At 41.5% G+C, this 19603-nt stretch overlaps 2 protein-coding genes and 5 non-coding genes across 11 annotated transcripts; all 7 read right to left on the bottom strand.

The window, feature by feature from the left end:
• Window positions 1-92: 92 nt before the first annotated feature.
• LOC115204239 (H/ACA ribonucleoprotein complex subunit DKC1) lies at window positions 93-8867 on the bottom strand. Its single transcript, XM_029769640.1, has 15 exons — window positions 8765-8867; window positions 7699-7757; window positions 7489-7575; window positions 7051-7142; window positions 3938-4122; window positions 3760-3824; window positions 3225-3351; window positions 2957-3087; window positions 2553-2696; window positions 2337-2457; window positions 2020-2138; window positions 1689-1792; window positions 1305-1344; window positions 1000-1170; window positions 93-585 (listed from the first exon to the last, which is right to left on the bottom strand). Exons 1-15 carry the CDS (start codon window positions 8778-8780, stop codon window positions 526-528), a joined length of 1521 nt encoding a protein of 506 aa, XP_029625500.1. The 5' UTR covers window positions 8781-8867; the 3' UTR covers window positions 93-525.
• Window positions 2210-2287, bottom strand: LOC115204806 (small nucleolar RNA SNORD83). Its single transcript, XR_003880474.1, has one exon. It is a non-coding gene; the product is annotated as a small nucleolar RNA SNORD83 (small nucleolar RNA).
• On the bottom strand, window positions 2784-2916 carry LOC115204818 (small nucleolar RNA SNORA36 family). Its single transcript, XR_003880486.1, has one exon. It is a non-coding gene; the product is annotated as a small nucleolar RNA SNORA36 family (small nucleolar RNA).
• Window positions 3424-3634, bottom strand: LOC115204828 (small nucleolar RNA SNORD17). Its single transcript, XR_003880496.1, has one exon. It is a non-coding gene; the product is annotated as a small nucleolar RNA SNORD17 (small nucleolar RNA).
• LOC115204807 (small nucleolar RNA SNORD83) lies at window positions 6925-7004 on the bottom strand. The gene has a single exon (XR_003880475.1). It is a non-coding gene; the product is annotated as a small nucleolar RNA SNORD83 (small nucleolar RNA).
• Window positions 7222-7434, bottom strand: LOC115204827 (small nucleolar RNA SNORD17). Its single transcript, XR_003880495.1, has one exon. It is a non-coding gene; the product is annotated as a small nucleolar RNA SNORD17 (small nucleolar RNA).
• Window positions 8868-9391: 524 nt separating the features above from the next.
• Window positions 9392-19312, bottom strand: LOC115204242 (trimethyllysine dioxygenase, mitochondrial). 5 transcript variants are annotated; one of them, XM_029769648.1, is made up of 9 exons: window positions 19197-19312; window positions 18997-19089; window positions 18460-18637; window positions 15163-15339; window positions 14223-14502; window positions 13289-13408; window positions 10734-10970; window positions 10266-10404; window positions 9392-10070 (listed from the first exon to the last, which is right to left on the bottom strand). In XM_029769648.1, exons 3-9 carry the CDS (start codon window positions 18629-18631, stop codon window positions 9939-9941), a joined length of 1257 nt encoding a protein of 418 aa, XP_029625508.1. In that variant the 5' UTR covers window positions 18632-18637; window positions 18997-19089; window positions 19197-19312; the 3' UTR covers window positions 9392-9938. The 5 variants fall into 5 exon arrangements, with proteins under 5 accessions (XP_029625508.1, XP_029625510.1, XP_029625509.1 ...); XM_029769650.1 differs by having other exon boundaries at window positions 18460-18634; XM_029769649.1 differs by having other exon boundaries at window positions 18997-19296.
• Between the last annotated feature and the right edge of the window lie 291 nt (window positions 19313-19603).

The following is a 19603-nucleotide window of genomic DNA, read 5'->3' as shown; positions in this document are numbered from 1 at the left end:
GAACTTAAATATTTTATTCACACGCCATCCTTCAAGTCATTACACTGTAGAAAATAGCAACTGGGTAGAAAAATGACACCAAGGCAGAGTTACAAAAAAGCATATTCATTTCAAATGACAATTTATGATCAGTTGGTTTCTGTATTTACAGTACAATATAAAATAAAAAATCTGATCGCATTTCATGTAGAGGTACACAGAGAATACGGCTGTCAACACGGAGTACTTAAAACATGTAAAAACTAAATGTCACCGTCATGAGTACAAAAACATGGTCATACTGTGGTGGTTGAGATGGCAACCATTAACCACGTGATCACAAGCCTTACCTAGTCCGAGCCCCTTATGATTATCCATGTGGGTCATGTGCGCCCATTGCGGACAGACTTGATTAACAAAAAAGGTTTAAAACTCTGGGTTCTTGCTCTGCCTGCTGCCTCTTCAGCGCCCATTGCATCTCTTAAGTAAATATCACCAGTCACTCATTCTATGGTCCTTTCATTGTCCATGTGCTTCATAAGCTTTTCACTCTGCCTCGGCTTCCTTCTTTTTTTTCTTTTTCTTCTTCTTGGCACTCTCGCCAACCTGTGCATAAGGAGAGATTTGTTATTCCTTTAGCAAATGTTGAAAGCAATTAAAATATCCTAAGTGAAAATGCCCTCTGCAGTTTGAGGCATGTTGGGTGTAGCTGCAGTGACTTTGCTAACAAAATAGGTGTAGAAAATGTAAGGAACCAACATGAGCAAATGCTCATGCTAGAAAGACACCCGCAATAACGTAGCAGAGTGGCTCCCAATGAAGACATCAAGTAGGTTGGAAAGGGATAACTTTCTGCACAGGATATATAAACATTCCAGTGAACCAGTGATAGGCAAGGCACTCCATTAACTGGATGTATATTACAGAGAAACTACTGCTGAAAACCACAACATGTCTCTCCCTGTGACCAGAGCCACAAGGTCATACAGCTGTCCAATCTGATCAGAAGCAGAAACGCACCTCTCCGTCTGTCTCTGCTGCTGGCTCCGTCTCTGTTGCTGGCTCCGTATCCGCTTCTAGTTTCTGCTTCTTTTCCTTCTTTCTCTTCTTCTTCTCTTTCTTCTCTTCTGCCGACGGAGTGGAAGGAGCCGAGGGTGCTGCTGCATCACTGTCACTGTCTTCACGCTTCCTCTGAAAGACGGAGACATCGTTTAGTCCATCTCATTATGCACATAAATTCATACATGGAATAAACTATACCTTCTTTGGCGTGCGTGCCAATACATTTCAAATCAATACCAGAGTATCAACTCATGTAAGCATACCTTTGCTTCACCATTTCCCTCAGCCTTGGATTTGGACGCACTGAAAATGAGACGGCAACAGGTCACTTTGTATTAGACTCAATCCTTAAGACCGATTAACAAAAATGCACCTACATCCACAAAATACTGAACTGTTGACAAACGTTTGGATTGCAAGTTACCACACACAGGCTGAAAATAGTAGCTATGAATGTTCACACAGCTCAGCTGCCAGCCAGGCAGAATGCATTAGCAGATCTCTGCTGAGCTACGAGAGTTGATGTTGCAGACTGACTCCCTCAGAGACCACAGGGCAGACCAGAAAGGGATAACTGTCTGCTGACTAGAATCACAACATGCATACCAAAGTGCTCCATCTAGCCCCCTACCAGACTGGTTTCACACCTGTAATCTACGTAGCCCTCCTTCCAGTTTGATGGAGTGCTGCCGTTGGCTTTGCCATGTTTGTCCAGCAGACCCTTCTGGATCATCATCTTCTTCTGGCTGGCCTGTTCATTACAAATCAGAGTTGGAATCTTCCTGATACAGGACTAAAAGCATAAACTGTTATAGTCCCATGTGGCTCACACACCAGGGTCGTGGGTTTGATTCCCACGGGGGACCAGTATGAAAATGTATGCACTCACTACTGTAAGTCGCTCTGGATAAGAGCAGCTGCTAAAAAGACTAAAATGTAAATGGGTAGACTGCCAATAGTTTGCACAAGAGGCGCTACCTTTGGGCCTAAGCCCCACTTGCGGGGGTAGGTGTCTCGTTCCATGATGACTCTCTTGATCTTGGCCACCACCCCATGGTCACATGTGGAGATCACTGCAGTCGTCATGAGGGCAGTAGCTGGAAAATTTAAAGGAAACTAACTTGAGATGGGAGCATAAATATGCATATGGAGATATATAGTTTTTCAAAGCCATCAGTCAAGGGTGATAGATAATAGGTCATCTTTGCACAAAGTGCTAATGCCATCTATGAGATCATCATGTGGCCTTTTGAAAAACCAACTGCTTTGCAGAACAGCATACTTCTATTGCTCACCTATACAAATGGCCTCTCCTTTGGTCGTTATAACCACAATATCCTGGTTGATCTCAATGCCATCCTCATATCGCAGGACACCAGGCAGCATGATCTTTGCTCCATAGCAGATCGCATTCACCTGGGGAGAAAATCATACAATTCATTCAAAGACTTGTTCAGTCCTCTACACAGGGTCACGCTTGGAAAATGAAGAGTCAGAAAACAAGAACGCACTGCACTGTCTTTCATGACCAGACGTTTGTGAGATATTAGAAGCTTTTCCAGTGGGTAGATGACTCTGCGAAGGTACGTCTCGTCCTTGTTGTGGTCATACTGCCACTGAGCATCTAGCACATCGTGCATGGTCACCAAATTGTCCTGCAGAGAACACATTCCAACATTGAATGAGTTCAAAATACATGACACATTAAGCAGAACTTAGGCCTAAGTATCAACATTCCCATAACATGTTGGCTAGAGTGGAATCAAGTGGCTGGCATGTCCACTTTCTATTCAGAGCCACTCTATGCCATTTCTGTGCCAAAGAATAATTACCAGGACTGGGGAGAGGCCCAGAACCGAACTCAACACTTTGGACCTCACAATGTAACCAGACAAAACACGGCCAAAGGACTCACCCTCTCTCCCAGAACACCAGAGCGAACTCTTCTCAGCTCCTGCATCTGTCCACCAACACCCAGGAGGAGCCCCAGGTGGACACACAGGGTTCTGATGTAGGTCCCAGCCTCACAGCTCACCCAGAAAATACCTGCAACAAACAAAATGGTTAGATTATCATATCTAAAACAGCTTCCAGTTCATAAAGACAATCGTAATTCCATGTATTCAAGTACTGACAAACATTTTTAACCTGAGCATAGGGAAATAAATCATTGGATTCCTTACCCAATCTCCTCTCTGGGTCGTACTCAATGAGTTTGCTTTCATAAATAGTCCTAACTCTCAACTGCCGCTTAACAGCTGCGATGAGTGGTGGTCGCTGGAACAAAGCTCCTGTAAGGGTTTCAATACCCTAAAGAAAAAAACCTCAGGATTAACCACGACGTCCCACAACACTGGTATAACACCAATTTCCTTACTAATGTTGATCAGGTGTGTCAACTCGTCTTTGTTATGGCAGGGCCCTCCAGTCCTGCCCCTTTCTCCACCACAAGCTGCCCCAGTAGAACACCGAGGTGGCAGAGCGGAGCCAGGGGCACAGCAGACACTCATGGCTAAAACAGGCATGAGCACCACAGAGAAAGTAGGACCCTAGCAAGCACTCAGAGAATGGATAAACACGTTCATCATCTCACATCCATGTCAAGAGGCAGTAACTTCTTATTACAAAAGCAGTCACCAATTTACTGGCATACTTTTACAGTTAAATTACAAACTCTGAACCATGCTAAGAGTAAAAACTGCATTAACAAGAACTTACCCGAGCAAGTGTGTGCTCATTCTCAATAGCATTGTGCAGCCGAACAATTCCCACATACTCTTTGCCTGAAACAGACGGCAGAAGAGTAGTAAGGAGAGGCCAATCTTAATGTGTTTACATCACCATAAGGAAGTAAACATTCAGAGCAGGAAGGGGTTGGGTATACAAAGGGACTCACCTGCACTCTGCTGGGACTTGACAAGTCGTGTGGCTCTGTCCACACACACAATGAGGCAGCCTGTCACTTTGGGGTCCAGGGTGCCACTGTGGCCAGTCTTCTCCACTCGCAGGATACGTCGGATCCAGGCCACCACCTCATGAGAGGAGGGATTGGCAGGCTTGTCCAAGTTGATGAAGCCGGTCCTGAAAATCACATGGATCGAGATGGTGTTAGAGAGGAGCCAAATGAACACAGACAACACTTTAATATTTTAAAAAGGCATCGGTTGTAGAGCCTAGAGGTGAACCGATTATGATTTTAACGCCGATACTGATTATTGGAGGACCAAAAAAACTGATACCGATTAAATCGGACTATTTATATATACACATTTGTAATAATGACAATTACAACAATACTGAATAAACACTTAATATAATACATAAATAAAATATTTTTAGTCTCAAATAATGAAACATGTTCAATTTGGTTTAAATAATGCAAAAACAGTGTTGGAAAATAAAGTAAAAGTGCAATATGTGCCATCTAAAAAAGCTAACGTGTAAGATCCTTGCTCAGAACATATGAAAGCTGGTGGTTCAATATTGCCAGTTAAGAGGTTTTAGGTTGTAGTTATAATAGGAATTATGACACGTCGACTATTTCTCTCTATACCACTTGTATTTCATATACATACATACACGCACACACACGCACACACACACACACACACACACACACACACATATATATACATACATACATATACACACACACACACATATATATATATACATACATACACACACAGACCATATACACATACATATTTCATATATATCCTGTTGGGGCTAGGGGGCAGTATTTGCACGGCCGGATAAAAAACGTACCCAATTTAATCTGGTTACTACTCCTGCCCAGTAACTAGAATATGCATATAAAGTTTGATTTGGATAGAAAACACCCTAAAGTTTCTAAAACTGTTTGAATGGTGTCTGTGAGTATAACAGAACTCATTTGGCAGGCCAAAACATGAGAAGATTCCAAACAGGAAGCGCTCTCTCTGACCATTTCATGGCCTTCTTGATCATCTCTAACCAAAACAGGGGATCTCTGGCATGACGTGACATTTTTTAACGCTCCCATAGGCTCTCAGAAGGCGCCAGAAAGCTGAATGGTGGCTTTGCAGGCCCTGGCTGAAAAACATTAGCGCATTTTGTAAGTGGTCGATCTGAGAACAATGAGACTGGGGCGGGCGTGCCCGAGCTGACACCATGTTTACTTTCTCTCTCTTTGAACGAAAACAACCACTCCCGGTCGGAATATTATCGCTTTTTTACGAGAAAAATGGCATAAAAATTGATTTTAAACAGCGGTTGACATGCTTCGAAGTACGGTAATGGAATATTTAGAATTTTTTTGTCACGAAACGCGTCGGGCGCGTCACCCTTATTTACCCTTCGGATAGTGTCTTGAACGCACGAACAAAACGCCGCTATTTGGATATAACTATGGATTATTTGGGACCAAACCAACATTTGTTATTGAAGTAGAAGTCCTGGGAGTGCATTCTGACGAAGAACAGCAAAGGTAATCAAATCAAATTTATTTATATAGCCCTTCGTACATCAGCTGAAATCTCAAAGTGCTGTACAGAAATCCAGCCAAAAACCCCAAACAGCAAGCAATGCATGTGAAAGAAGCACGGTGGCTGGGAAAAACTCCCTAGGAAAAACTCCTGAGAAAGGCCAAAAACCTAGGAAGAAACCTAGAGAGGAACCAGGCTATGAGGGGTGGCCAGTCCTCTTCTGGCTGTGCCGGGTGGATATTATAACAGAACATGGTCAAGATGTTAAAATGTTCGTAAATGACCAGCATGGTCAAATAATAATAATCATAGTAATTGTCGAGGGTGCAACAAGCACGTCCGGTGAAACAGGTCAGGGTTCCGTAGCCGCAGGCAGAACAGTTGAAACTGGAGCAGCAGCAGCATATATAATCAAACTTTTCTAATAGTAAATCGGAGTTTGGTCAGTACCACACTTTGTGGGTGTCAAAATAGCTAGCCTGTGATGGCTGGGCTATCTACTCAGAATATTGCAAAATGTGCTTTCACCGAAAAGCTACTTTAAAATCGGACATAGCGAGTGCATATAGGAGTCCTGGATCTATAATTCTTAAAATAATTGTTATGTTTTTTGTGAACGTTTATCGTGAGTAATTTAGTAAATTCACCGGAAGTGTTCGGTGGGTATGCTAGTCACATGCTAATGTACAAAGCTGTTTTTTTTATATAAATATGAACTTGATTGAACAAAACATGCATGTATTGTATAACATAATGTCCTAGGATTGTCATCTGATGAAGATCAAAGGTTAGTGCTGCATTTAGCTGTGGTTTGGGTTTATGTGACATTATATGCTAGCTTGAAAAATGGGTGTCTGATTATTTCTGGCTGGGCACTCTGCTGACATAATCTAATGTTTTGCTTTCGTTGTAAAGCCTTTTTGAAATCGGACAGTGTGGTTAGATTAACGAGAGTCTTGTCTTTAAAATGGTGTAAAATAGTCATATGTTTGAGAAATTGAAGTAATAGCATTTCTAAGGTATTTGAATATCGCGCCACGGGATTACACTGGCTGCTGCGTAGGTGGGACGATTTTGTCCCACCTACCCTAGAGAGGTTAATATTGCCTGCTAACATCAATTTCTTTTAACTAAATAGGCAGGTCAAAAAAAGACTTCTGTGTATTGATTTTAAGTAAGGCATTGGGGTTTATGGTTAGGTACATTTGGAAAACGATTGTGCTTTTTCGCAGCCACGCGGTCCTTTTTACGCTGCACTCACGTAACAGGTGGTCAGCCTACCACAGTTTCCTCGTGGATTGCAATGTAATCGGCCATAAACGGCATTAAAAAAAAGCAGATTACCGATTGCAATGAAAACTTGAAATGGGCCCCAATTAAAATCGGCTATGCCGATGAATTGGTCGACCTCTAGTAGAGCCATCAGACAAGGGTGATAGATAAGGAGTCATCTTTGCATATAGTGCTAGTGCAATCTATTTACAGTCATCATGTGGCTCCATAAATGTTTTTATGAGACTGAGCAAAAAAGACCAAACGTTACCTGACATAGTCCTGAATGCTCCTCTTCAGAGGGTTGGAGCCATTTGGCAAGGGTGTGTAGTGAGCTGTCCTGATGTTGAGTTTGTCAAAATTCTGCATGACAAAATGAGTCAAAGGGGGAGAAGTTAGAATTTCCCTTACAAATAACCAAATGTAATTGCATGGAAGGGATGTGATCAGGAGTTTACGCTCGTCTTAGTTGTGGCCGGTCCCTTAACTATTGCACCAGCACACCTGCCCCCAACACAGTTAACCCCAGTAGAACACTGGGGCAAAAGCATAGAGTCAAGCCGCTGAACCCCCGGAGTCAAGAACAGACACAGGGGGCTGCAAGGCCAGGGCCCAGCAGCACTCAGCGAATGGATAAACAAGTTCATCATTTCACAAACAGCATCCTGCTTCTACAGATGGATGACAGGACAAGAGTAGTCAAACTCACTTTCAGCAGCAAAGGCCATTGAGACGTGTCCAGACTAGCAACTTTGGACTCTGGTTTGATGAGGAAATCTCCACTCTCCTGAATATCCTGGACCCAAAAAATGAGGAATTTAGGAAAAGTGTACACACATTTTCATACCATTTGAATCTAACAGTGAAAAATAGCTTGTAGTGAACTGGTGCATCACAGTCAATTACTGTAAGGACTTACCCCAACGTCATCAACAGCAACTGTCTTTTCCTTCTTCTTCTGCTTTTTCGCAGAGTTCACTTGAAAGGAAAAAACAAAGGGATAACATTACTAGCCAGCAACAAACATGTTTTGTTCCCTGACGTTTTCAACAGAAATGCATTGTCGAGAAGAAACTTGTACATACTGTATGCACTTCGTTGTAAATACCACTAAGAAAACTAAAAGTCAATCGCAGAGTTGAGTTTACCCGGCTAAATGATAGATGGCTAATAACCGTCTCATCAGCATACCAACACTCGATTTGGCAAAGTGCTCCCACGTGGCTGACATGACGGGCACGTGGTACTTTTGGTGGTGCTAAAAATGTGCCTTCACGGGTAAAATTTACCCAATTATGTACGGTGTCCGCAGGCACAGAAACGTGTATAACACATACAACTCAGATATTGCAAGTAAGCAAGTTAACTTAGTCGTTAATATGAATGAATTCGCAGTACCGTTTCAGACCTTGTGGCCACCATTCCTTCTGCATCTGGATGAAACATTTAGTTGCGTGTGATTAACAAAATGGCGTAACGTTAGCTCGCTAGGATCCAGTTCCGAGGCTGCCATTGGGCACGACTGTTACACAAAAACATGTACTTTGTTGATAGTTAGCTAGTTACGCCATTAGTTACTTGCCATGTAGCTGTGTACAGTAGCCAACTAACGTTATTTAGTAACTACGTTCCCTATGACGACTTAGTGGTTAAAGTTAACTAGGCATCTTACATCAGAATTCAGCACGATTGCAATACCATGATCCGGGAGTATGCGCAGGTAATTTAAACTAGTTACATCAATTAATATAATGCTATAAGTGTAGCTAGTTTGATAACCACATGGTTTACGATGGGTCATGTGAAGTTAATGGGAACGTGGCCGCCTGTTTGATCATGCCTCAATGTTTGGTGCAGTGCTGCTAGTAGTATTTAACAATTTCCTAGTAAATAAACATATACAACAAACACCTAAAACTCCACAGCAGTTGTAGCTAGCTACTTTGAAATAAGATGGTACTGTTAAGACTGCAAGGGCTACTTACTTTGTACATCCGCCATCTTCGGTCTGCTGTGCAACTGACTTGAGGACAACGTGTGTGCTCAATGGGATCCCGGATAGCACGAAACGTGCACAGTGCGCATGACTTTTCAAGAAAAAGCCCTACCGCCTCACTAAGCCTCGCGATAGTTCATTCGAAGTCCAACCAAACGAGAAAAAGTAGATCGAACAGTAAGCGTCGCTCGAGCGGAGTTTCAACAAAGATGGTAGTATACGTAATTCTATGTGCTCGAGAGACAACATAAAACAAATGTTCTGTTAACATGCTACCTTATATATACATACACACACAGGGTATATGCGTGACAACCAGACCACATAACTCTAATCTGGGGCGCGTTCAGCAGGATGTAACGTTTTGGAACGTTAAACTTCTGATAGCCTAATTCCATGTAGAGCAAACATGCCTCTCTGACATGTAGACTAAAGAATCACATCGGCTCTATTCATGGGTTTGCGATCTGCAACGTTCGAGAACATTTTGCCAAGTTAACATGGCTCTGTACTTTCCTTTTAATGCTGGATATGGTTTCAGATATATGTATAACCAACTCCCTTTAAAAATATATCTTTTTAAAATACAGTCACCCAATAGAAATCAGGAAAAGTGCTGAAAAAAAAAATCACCCAATTTATTTCATTATGTAAACAAGGCAACATTTCCTAATACATTCATAAACAAATTACTAGCAAAAGTACTTCAGAAATACTAGAAACAAATCCCTAAAACAAAGCCAAAAATGTAGTTAAACACCACAATATGTTAAGTTCCAGTTCAAAAGATGATTGTTGTGACAAGAGCATAATGCATGTCTACAAATCTTAAATCCCAAACAGATCAGTCCATTTTCTTGACTTCAACAAGTCTAACAATATCTCATGTAAAATATTTCTGGGTAGAGAATATTTTTAAAGTACAGTACAATTATTTTATGCCCATATTAGGAATGTCATTTAGTTATATAACTGCATTCATGCAGTGGAAATACTTGATTTCACTCAGTAAATGCTCATAATATAAAAACGATTTGATTCTACAAGACTTTTCGCTCTCCTTAAACATGTATGACTGATTGGGTGATGGTGCTTTTCTGCTTTCTCTAAAGGACTTTGGTGTTGGCTGGAAGGGTTGGAGACTCAGGGTGGCTCTTCTTCACTTAGGCCTGCAGACCCAAGGAGCGGGCAGTGTTCAGGACGTCGTCTCTGGTCAGGTAGCAGCCACACAGTTGCCGCAGGCCTGTGAAGGACTCCCGGCCATGCATGACACGCCAGTTATCAATGAAGAGAACCTTACAGAAAAAGAGGGCACATATTTTTTGTGTAAAATTTTGTAAGACTTCACCCATCACCTGCAGCTTAATCCTGGTTTACAGTTAAGTGTGGGGCGCCCCCCTCCCCCCTCTTATGTCAATATCTAACTCAACTGATCAAGTAGTGCTCAAGCCTTTGTCTCTATCAATGAAAAGGCAACTATTTTTCCTTACCTTTCCAGGCTTCAGTTTGACCCACAACTCATTCTCTGGCTTCCTCAGCTCTGTGGTCAACTCTCTGTGAGCCACATACCATCGCTTGACAATGTCATGGGGTATTGTGTTTATGACTGCACGGTCGTAGTTATTGTATCTGTAAGACAGGCGACCAAACAAGGTGATGCCATATTAATACTCAATATTAGATCATATATTCATAACATTGATCTCAAAGGAGCTGGAATAACACAAGTTTTGCTGCGTATGAGCACCAGATCCTGAGCCTTCCACTAAGAACCTTCCAAAGTGAGTTAATTTGTATTGATGAGTGTATCATTTTTCAAACGCATACAACATTGTGAGTTAATAGGTAACCAAGACTGGTTAATGTAAGGTTGTACGGCCAATGATGTTGGAAGATATGTTTAAAGCAAGACATTCAGGGAGACATGCACATCTCAAATTACAACAGACTGGTCATACCGGATCATGTACACCTCATTGTTCCAGGGATACACGTTGAGCACAGGGCCAATGCCGATCATGTGGTTACGGTGGTCGCTGACATTTTCAATGTACTCGTGCTTGATAGGAACCCGAGCTAGCAGCTCAAAGTTCTTAGGCGTCTTCTGGAGCACTTTGTCAGCAGAATAGAATCCATCTACAAGTAGTGTTCTTCCTCCTGTTCCCTCATGCCTAAGGCAATGGAACACTTGGATCCTGCAAGTCAAAGTCAATGGCATCAAAGTAAGTCACATGTTATTATGAAATGCCCAGTAGGTGGCTATTGCCCTGTCATTTGATGGGAGGCCAAGGGAGAGCTTAGTTTCATGTTGTACTATAACTTATTTTATCAAGATGTCTGTGGCATAGCAATGTGCGTCTGGCTTGTGTCTTATCAGTTGAAGAGATTCTCCGGTACTTTTGTATACTTTTTAGCTAGTAGTTCAGAAAGTAGCGCTCACATGCCAAAAGTGGCCCCAGAAAATGGCATACCATATCACATATGTGCACCACATTATTGTTCTCGCTCTGCTGTGTGTGCATGTGTCTTTCTAGCTGTCACTCAAATGGCAAAGGGCTAAAGCTCATTGGCTAGAACTCAAATCGCTAGTAGCTGGCCCACATGGGGGGGAAAAGCAGGGGAAATAACTTCCAGAAAACAGTCCGTTTCAAACTAGGGATTTCGTGGCTAATTGAGATAAGACAGTAATGTATATATGAACTACACATTGACACAAGTCGCCAAAGCTCTGGAGCATGTCTTTAAAAGGCCAATGCTGGATCTGTTGTTACAACTGTCCATTTTTGTAACATCACTGTAATAGCCTAACACAATAATCTATATACATACACTGCCTTCAGAAAGTATTCAGACCCTTTGACTTTTTCCAGGTTACAGCCTAATTTTAAAATTAATTAAATTGTCCCCCCCCCCCATCAAGCTACTACACACAATACCCCATAATGACAAAGAAAAAACTGCTTTTTAGCACTGTTTCCTAGTTTATTGAAATTAAAAATACACATCACATTTACATAAGTATTCAGACCCTTTACTCAGTACATTGTTGAAGCACTTTTACAAGCTTGGCACACCTGTATTTTGTGGAGTTTCTCCCATTTTTCTCTGCAGATCCTGTCAAGCTCTGTCACGTTGGATGGGGAGTGTTGCTGCACAGCTATTTTCAGGTCTTTCCAGAGATGTTCGATCGGGTTCAAGTCGGGGCTCTGGCTTGGCCACTCATGGATATTCAGAGATTTGTCCTGAAGCCATTCCTAAGTTGTCTTGGCTGTGTGCTTAGTGTCGTTGTCCTGTTGGAAGGTGAACCTTCACCCCAGTCTGAGGTCCTGAGCAGGTTTTCATCAAGGATCTCTCTGTACTTTGCTCCATTCACCTTTCCCTTGATCCTGACTAGTCTCACCATCCCTGAAAAACACCCCCACAGCATGATGCTGCCACCGCCATGCTTCACCATGGGGATGGTGCCATGGGGATGGTGCCAGGAATGCTTGGCATTCAGGCCAAAGAGTGGAATCTTGATTTCATCAGACCAGAGAATCTTGTTTCTCATGGTCTGAGAGTCTTTAGGTGCCTTTTGGCAAACTCCAAGCGGGCTGTCATGTACCTTTTACTAAGGATTGGCTTCTGTCTGGCCACTCTACCATAAAGGTCTGATTGGTGGAGTGCTGCAGAGATGGTTGACCTTCTGGAAGGTTCTCCCATCTCCACAGAGGAACTCTAGAGCTCTGTCAGTGACCATCGGGTTTTTGGTCACCTCCCTGACCAAGGCCCTTCTCCTCCGATTGCTCAATTTGGCTGAGCGGCCAGCTCTGGGAAGAGTCTTGGTGGTTCCAAACTTCTTCCATTTAAGAATGATGGAGGCCGCTGTTCTTGGGGACCTTCAATGCTGCAGAAGTGTTTTGTTACCCTTCCCCAGATCTGTGCCTCGACACAATCCTGTCTCTGAGCTCTACGGACAATTCCTTCTACCTCATGGCTTTGTTTTTGCTCTGACATGAACTGTCAACTGTGGGACCTTATATAGACAGGTGTGTGCCTTTCCAAATCATGTCCAATCAATTGAATTTACCACAGGTGGACTCCAATCAAGTTGTAGAAACATCTTAAGGATTATCAATGGAAGCAGGATGCACATGAGCTAAATTTTGAGTCTCATAGCAAAGGGTCTGAATACTTATGTAAATAAGGTATTTTTTAATTTTTTAATACATTTGCAAAAATGCAAAAACCTATTTTCGCTTTGTCATTATGGGGTATTGTGTGTAGATTGCTGAGGATTTTAATTTATTTAGTCAATTTTAAAATAAGGCTGTAATGTAACAAAATGTGGAAAAAGTCAAGGCGTCTGAATACTTTCCGATGGCACTGTAGATGTCTAAAGTGTGTCTTTATCTGAGGAATCTCAACCTAACCAATATACAGATCAACATGTGTACTGCCTTGCTACTTTGACCTGATCACTCCAATACAGTTCAAAAAATACCCATCCATGTGTGAACATCTATATACATACCCACATGGCTCCTGGAAGTATGAGGTGTCTGTATGACGGTCCAGGGCCAGTTTGGTGTAGGCAGTGTCTCCTCGGGAGAAATCCGATGTGAAGTTCCACATCTTGCCATACATAGTCTCCCTAGTAGGAAACAACAATGAAAACACAAAGTAGAGTCAGCTGTTTCAAAAGTGATACCTAAAACATTATACAGTACAATAACAATTCAAACAAGATTATAATGGCAACTGTGATCCAAATAGTGAGTGATATTTTGCTTCTTTGGGGTGTAAGGAGGAGGGCAATTACTTCTGATGACCAAATATCCTCACTGGACTAGAATAAGAAATTGTCCTCATCTGGCAACCATGAGCAATGCATTTCTTATAACACGCTGCTTCCTCCCTCCCTCCCTTCCCTTCACCCCAAAGTAGAGTCCAGTACAAAGAGGGATTAGTGCGCTTGCTCAGGCGTTTGAAACTTCAAACCACACCACCTGCAGAGTCCTTAATGAACAGACCTGGTGGATTAATGAGGACAAAGTACCTCTCTTTTCTCACTACACTGGCAGAGGAGACACTGTCAAAGTGCAACAATGACCATTCGTTTGACAATTCCACCCTCCATTCCAACTGCAGAGAAGTCTGTTGTGCATGTTAACTTGACAAACGTATCAAAGTTGATGTTAAGGAAACCAAAACTTTCTCTGTAGCACTGTTACTTTGCAAAACAAAGAGTGTAAACAAGCCAACCCTGATAAATATCAAGCTTATTTAATGCCCCCCAAAAATAGATATCTGGGGTGTTTGTTCCCATTTCTTATTAAATAATCCCCCACTCTAAAACCATGCATGTTTCGTATGCATTGTGGTGGGTGGTATGCCATTACCTTTAAGCCCCCTCAAACCCACTTCTCATTCCCTACCCCAGGCAATCACAGAGGGGCTTACTATACCTGATGAGGCTGACCCTCTGGGTAAGAGTCTCTGTGGCCTCAACAGTCGGCGGGACGCCCTCCACAAAAGCAATGCCGTACAACAGAAAGCTCCCAAGGAACTTTTTCAGTTCATCATCACAGCTCATAAACTTGTCCCAGTTAGCAGAGGGCACCTTGGCACTGGTATAGATGTCGGAGTTCCAGATGATGCGTGGCTGCATGGCATTCTGCTTCTGTCCCTCATAGCTGTTCTGAGCAAGCCAGCTCAGGTTGTACCTTGTCACATGACCATCGGGCCCTGAGGTAGACAAAACAAAGACAATTCCATCTATTATACTGTTAAAAAGAATGGATGAGTAACAATAGGTGCATAGATCACAGTTCTGCCATAAAGAAAATGGGATTGCGGTTCACCATTGAAAATGATCAAATGATAGGCTTAACTACTGGCATGGATTTAGAGTTCTTGACAACATCAAACTGACCTAGATTCAGTACCTCACTGAAATGTTCAACCGATTGCACCTTGAGTAAGTGAGAACGGTTACAGTTTAACCAATGCCTTGTGAAAAGATGTACCATTGTACAAACATTTAATTCAAATAAGGCATATGGCAGCAATATCTGCAGTACATTACAACCTTTTTTCAAGAGTCAAAGGTCTCCCCGAAAGATGCTTGTTTTTAAGAAGATAACTATCTCAGGTTTGGCAGTGGAAAAGATCATTTTTAGGCTAGGTTACTCCATAAATGTGTGCTTCCAACAGGGTCTAAAAGGAAAAAAAACAAGCTCAATTCTTCACTTTGGTTCCAAAGAAAACTGTTTCTCATGCCAAAATCAACATTTGGAGAATTATATATATTTTTTTAAATCTACAACAAATCAAAACAAATAAAGCTGGGTAGAGAATATTTTCCATCCCTCAGTTGGGAAAATAAATCTTCAAACCAAGACTTACATGTGAGGAAGATATTCTCATCATCCACCCTGGTGTTGGCAGGACGTATGTTTAGCTCCACATTTGCTGTATCCAGGTTCCTCTGGTTGGTCTTGCTGTTGAAGCAGGAGGCAGAGTGGCAATGATCCCGTAGCCACACATAGGCAAAGTGCATCACAAGCCCTCCATAGCTGAGCTCTGCCAAATCAAAATGTCAGATTTACAAGTACATATTAGCCTATAATGTAAAAACTGGCCAATTCAAGTGTGAAGTGCCAGTTCCAGACTAGGATTTAATATGTAAAATATATATATATACACAAACACACAAAGATACATTATGATGTCATAGCCTATAGGAGGGTATATTAAAAACAAGAAAAGGAACAGGAAGGCTGTTGGTATCTGGCACTGTGGGTCCTGCATGAAGACTGTTGCTGTAGGCGCCTGGACATACAACACGACGTCTGCAGTCACAGTGAAGTCGGCCATCAGGAGACTGAAGGAGCTGAAAGACCAGTAGACTGTTACTGGAGGATCAGACTGTCACTGTTGTCTACAGTTTGACCTGGACACTGTCAAACATCTACCACAATAAAAAGCAGTCTAGAGCGAGAGAAAAAAAATGTAAATAAAAAAAGAACAAAAGGAACATTCCTCATTGAGACCTGCTGAGGCAAGAGTGCCCAAGTGGTCCATCCAATAAGTCATTTTTCCCCATCTCCTCCCTCATTCTGGTTGCGAATGGAGCGCTTATACTCACAAATCCTTGTCTTAAGTTCACGTTTGGTCTTTGTTATCCACATAATAAAAATTCACAGGAACACTTAAGGAGATGCACAACATATTTTGTTTTACAGGTTATTCTACCAAACCTTTATCCGCTCACCCGAGTGGGGATGGATTAGAGAGTTCCCGCTGATCATGGCATAACAGTGAATGCAGTTGTGACAAGGGAAATTGCCATCAGAAATGATAGACATGAAATGTGATGCTTTTTTCTTAGGCCAATCATACTCTTATCTTCATCATTGTAATGACATGTTTGAATAATACAGGACTAGAATAAGATGAAGACGGCTTTTGCTTCTGTTTATGAAGATTGAATGGTTATGGGTCTGTAAATAACTGCTATAGCCATCGCACATTCTCCCCACTAGTCAAAAACTGGTTGAATCAATGTTGTTTCCATGTAATTTCAACCAAAAAATATATATATATATATGATGACATTGAATCAATGTGGAAAACTGATTGGATTTGCAAAAAGTAATCAACGTCACGGCATGATGTTTTTTTTTTACCCAACTTTTAACCTAAATCCAATGAAACTGACATGTTTTGTTGATTTCATGTTAGTTGACTACTCAACCAAATGTAAATCAAAACTAGACATTGAACTGACATCTGTGCCCAGTGGGTCTCTTCTTTCAAAAACTCAGTTCCTTTGGCTGCTGTATTTAAACATTCAAATTGACTATTACAGGGTTCCCCAACTGGCGGCCCTAATTTGGCCCACGGTTGGTTTTATTTGGCTCCCCAAGAGTGTGCAAAGCTGTCAAGGCAAAGGGTGGCTACTTTGAAAAATCTCAAATATATTTTGATTTGTTTAAAACTTATTTGGTTAATACATGATTCCATGTGTTATTCTATAGTTTTGATGTCTTCACTATTATTCTACAATGTAGAAAATAGTCAAAATAAAGAAGAACCATTGAATGAGTAGGTGTGTCCAAACTTTTGACTGGTACTGTACATGTATTTTTTTTATATAAAAAACATTTGGGACATAAGACTGTAAAAACACCAAGAAATCAGCTATAAGTGATTTTAATTTAGGAAACCTGTTCAAGTATTCCCACTGATGGGTTCTGACTTAAAAATATGAAATATCCTTATTCATGTCACTGAGGGAGTGGGGGGAATGTAGAATATTCACATTCTGTCAGAACTTGTTATTGTTAGACATCAGGTATTCTATTGGAAGGAGAAGGGCCACAGTCTGGTACAAGTCAACAGGACAGCAGAATTTGGGCTGAGTTCGGGTCAAATGAATTGAGACAGAACATGCATCACTAAAGTCCTGTCTAGCAACAGAGGTGCATTGGCTGTTCAGATGTGTAAGGAGGAGACTCAGCATAGAAGGAAGGGTTATACCAGTGCTTGTGTGAATATGTCTGTTCAGCTGTCTGACCCATTGGGTGAATAAACTTGGTTTGAGCGTTTCATAGTTGTTCGTCAGTTTTTACCCTGTTATTTAGAACCTAACACCACGCCTAACAGAGATGTCATTGTACACAAATGTAAGCAAGGTTTGAAATTATGTTTTAGTAAAATATATCTGTTTGGGCTTCTTGAGGTCAATTTACAGTCTACAAATGATTTGTAATCATGTTTCGGTCCCCGACAATCCACTCAAGAAAAAAATATCGTCCCACGGCTGAATCCAGTTGCTGATCCCTGGTCTATTAGTATAATAAATGCCTGCCCCCCACCACCCTATTCTAGTCTAGCATTCAGAGGCGGCAGGTAGCCTAGTGATTAGAGCGTCGGGCCAGTAACTGAAAGGTTGCTGGATCGAATCCCGGAGCTGACAAGGTAAAAATCTGTTGTTCTGCCCCTGAACAAGGCAGTTAACCCACTGTTCCCTCGTAGGCCGTCATTGTAAATAAGAATTTGTTCTTAACTTCTTCTTAACCTTTAAATAAAAGGTTAAATAAAAAAAAGCTTTTCCTGGGACTCCACAAGCGGAAAGAGGCCAGCTGAGAGCAAGTGTGTAATGCGCAAAAGTGAAGACAGAGGCGAAGTTACATGCTTATGAATATTAACATATACATTTTAGTCATCTAGCAGACACTCTTATCCAGAGCAATTTACAGGAGCAATCAGCAATTATGCAATTATTATTATTATTAGTGCCGTGCAGAAGTATTCAGACACCTTGGATTTCTTCACATTTTATTTTATGTGTTACAAAATGGGATTAAAACAGATTAAAATTCTATTTTTTGTCCACAATTTCCAAAATACTCTGTCAAAGTGGATGAAAAATGATATATTTTTTATAAATAAAAAATTCTGAACTAAAATAGCAATTGCATAAGTATTCAGCCCTTTTGTTTAGGCAAGCCTAAATTAGTACAGCAGTCAAGTATTGAACTTCAAGCACAGATTCAACTACAAAGACCAGTGAGCTTTTCAAAAGCCTGAAAGAAGGGCAGACACATATGGAGCTGTATTCAAAAACAGACTATCTAGAGCAAATAAAATGTTAATTTAGAGTTTTGGTAAAGGGCTGATACAACTAGTCATACTTACCAAGGCATTCTTCCTGAAGCTGCCAGTGACAACTCGTCGTTTGTGGAGCAGTATACTGCCAATGTCTCACTTCATTCTGGGTTCGTATGAATCCAGAGACCAAAGGAGCCCGTGCTTTCGATTTGGGTTGCAAATAGCCATTTAAACGGCAAAACATCCGAGCCAAAGACATTGTCTGCTAATGGAAAATAAATGTAGATGGAACACTGTTCATGGACAGATTTAGAACACAACTATACATTTTTACATTTTAGTCATTTAGCAGACGCTCTTATCCAGAGCGACTTACACTAGTGAATGCATACATTTCATACATTTTTTTTTCGTACTGGTCCCCCGTGGGAATCGAACCCACAACCCTGGCGTTGCAAACACCATGCTCTACCAACTGAGCCAGTTGGTAGAGTTATTTGATCGAGTCTGACATTGACTCCCGCACAAATTATAATTTCCCCCGCACAAATTATAATTTCCCCATCTTAATTGCTGCGATTAATAACAAATCAGATTCTGTTGATCTGATCATGCAATACTCACACAACGGAGCTCGTGTGGATTCCAGTCAGTTGTGTAGCTAGCAGCACTAATTACTGTGACCTGGAATTAAGACTTCTTGGACCTTCGATGAAGCTACATTGACAATCGATGAGATAGATTATTAAGCAAGTTAGTTTTTTCCAAGTCGTTTATATACTTTGGGGGCTAGCATTACAGGATAGTAAACTTTGGACACGTACCTTGCTAACGTTGACGCTAAGAACCGCTAGTTAGCAACTACAAAAGAGGTACAGTAGCTATCAGCATAGAGGAAGAGGCGAAGCGACTCTTCTTCTTCTTCTTCTTCTTCGTCTTCTTCGACATAATGGCGGTCCGCAAACCAACGTTAAAGGTATATGCCGCCACCTACTGTGCTGGAGTGTGTGGTCAATCACGGGTTACAACATTCCTAAATCCTCCTACCTAACTCAGTACTCCTGAGAAAATAAAAAAGAGCCCCACTAACTTTTAAGACCCTCCACCATCCCCCAAATCCCTTCCAACCCCCCCAACCAACCTCAATGACCCTACACTTCAATATTTCCCTCTCTTCAACATACTTACAACAATATAACAACACATGATCCACTGTTTCATCGACCATGCA

The sequence above is a fragment of the Salmo trutta genome, chromosome 12, assembly GCF_901001165.1.
Source record: "Salmo trutta chromosome 12, fSalTru1.1, whole genome shotgun sequence".
In the NCBI taxonomy this organism is placed as follows: Eukaryota; Metazoa; Chordata; class Actinopteri; order Salmoniformes; family Salmonidae; genus Salmo; species Salmo trutta.
Note: the sequence above shows the minus strand (reverse complement) of the source record. Positions and strands in the feature narration are given on the sequence as shown.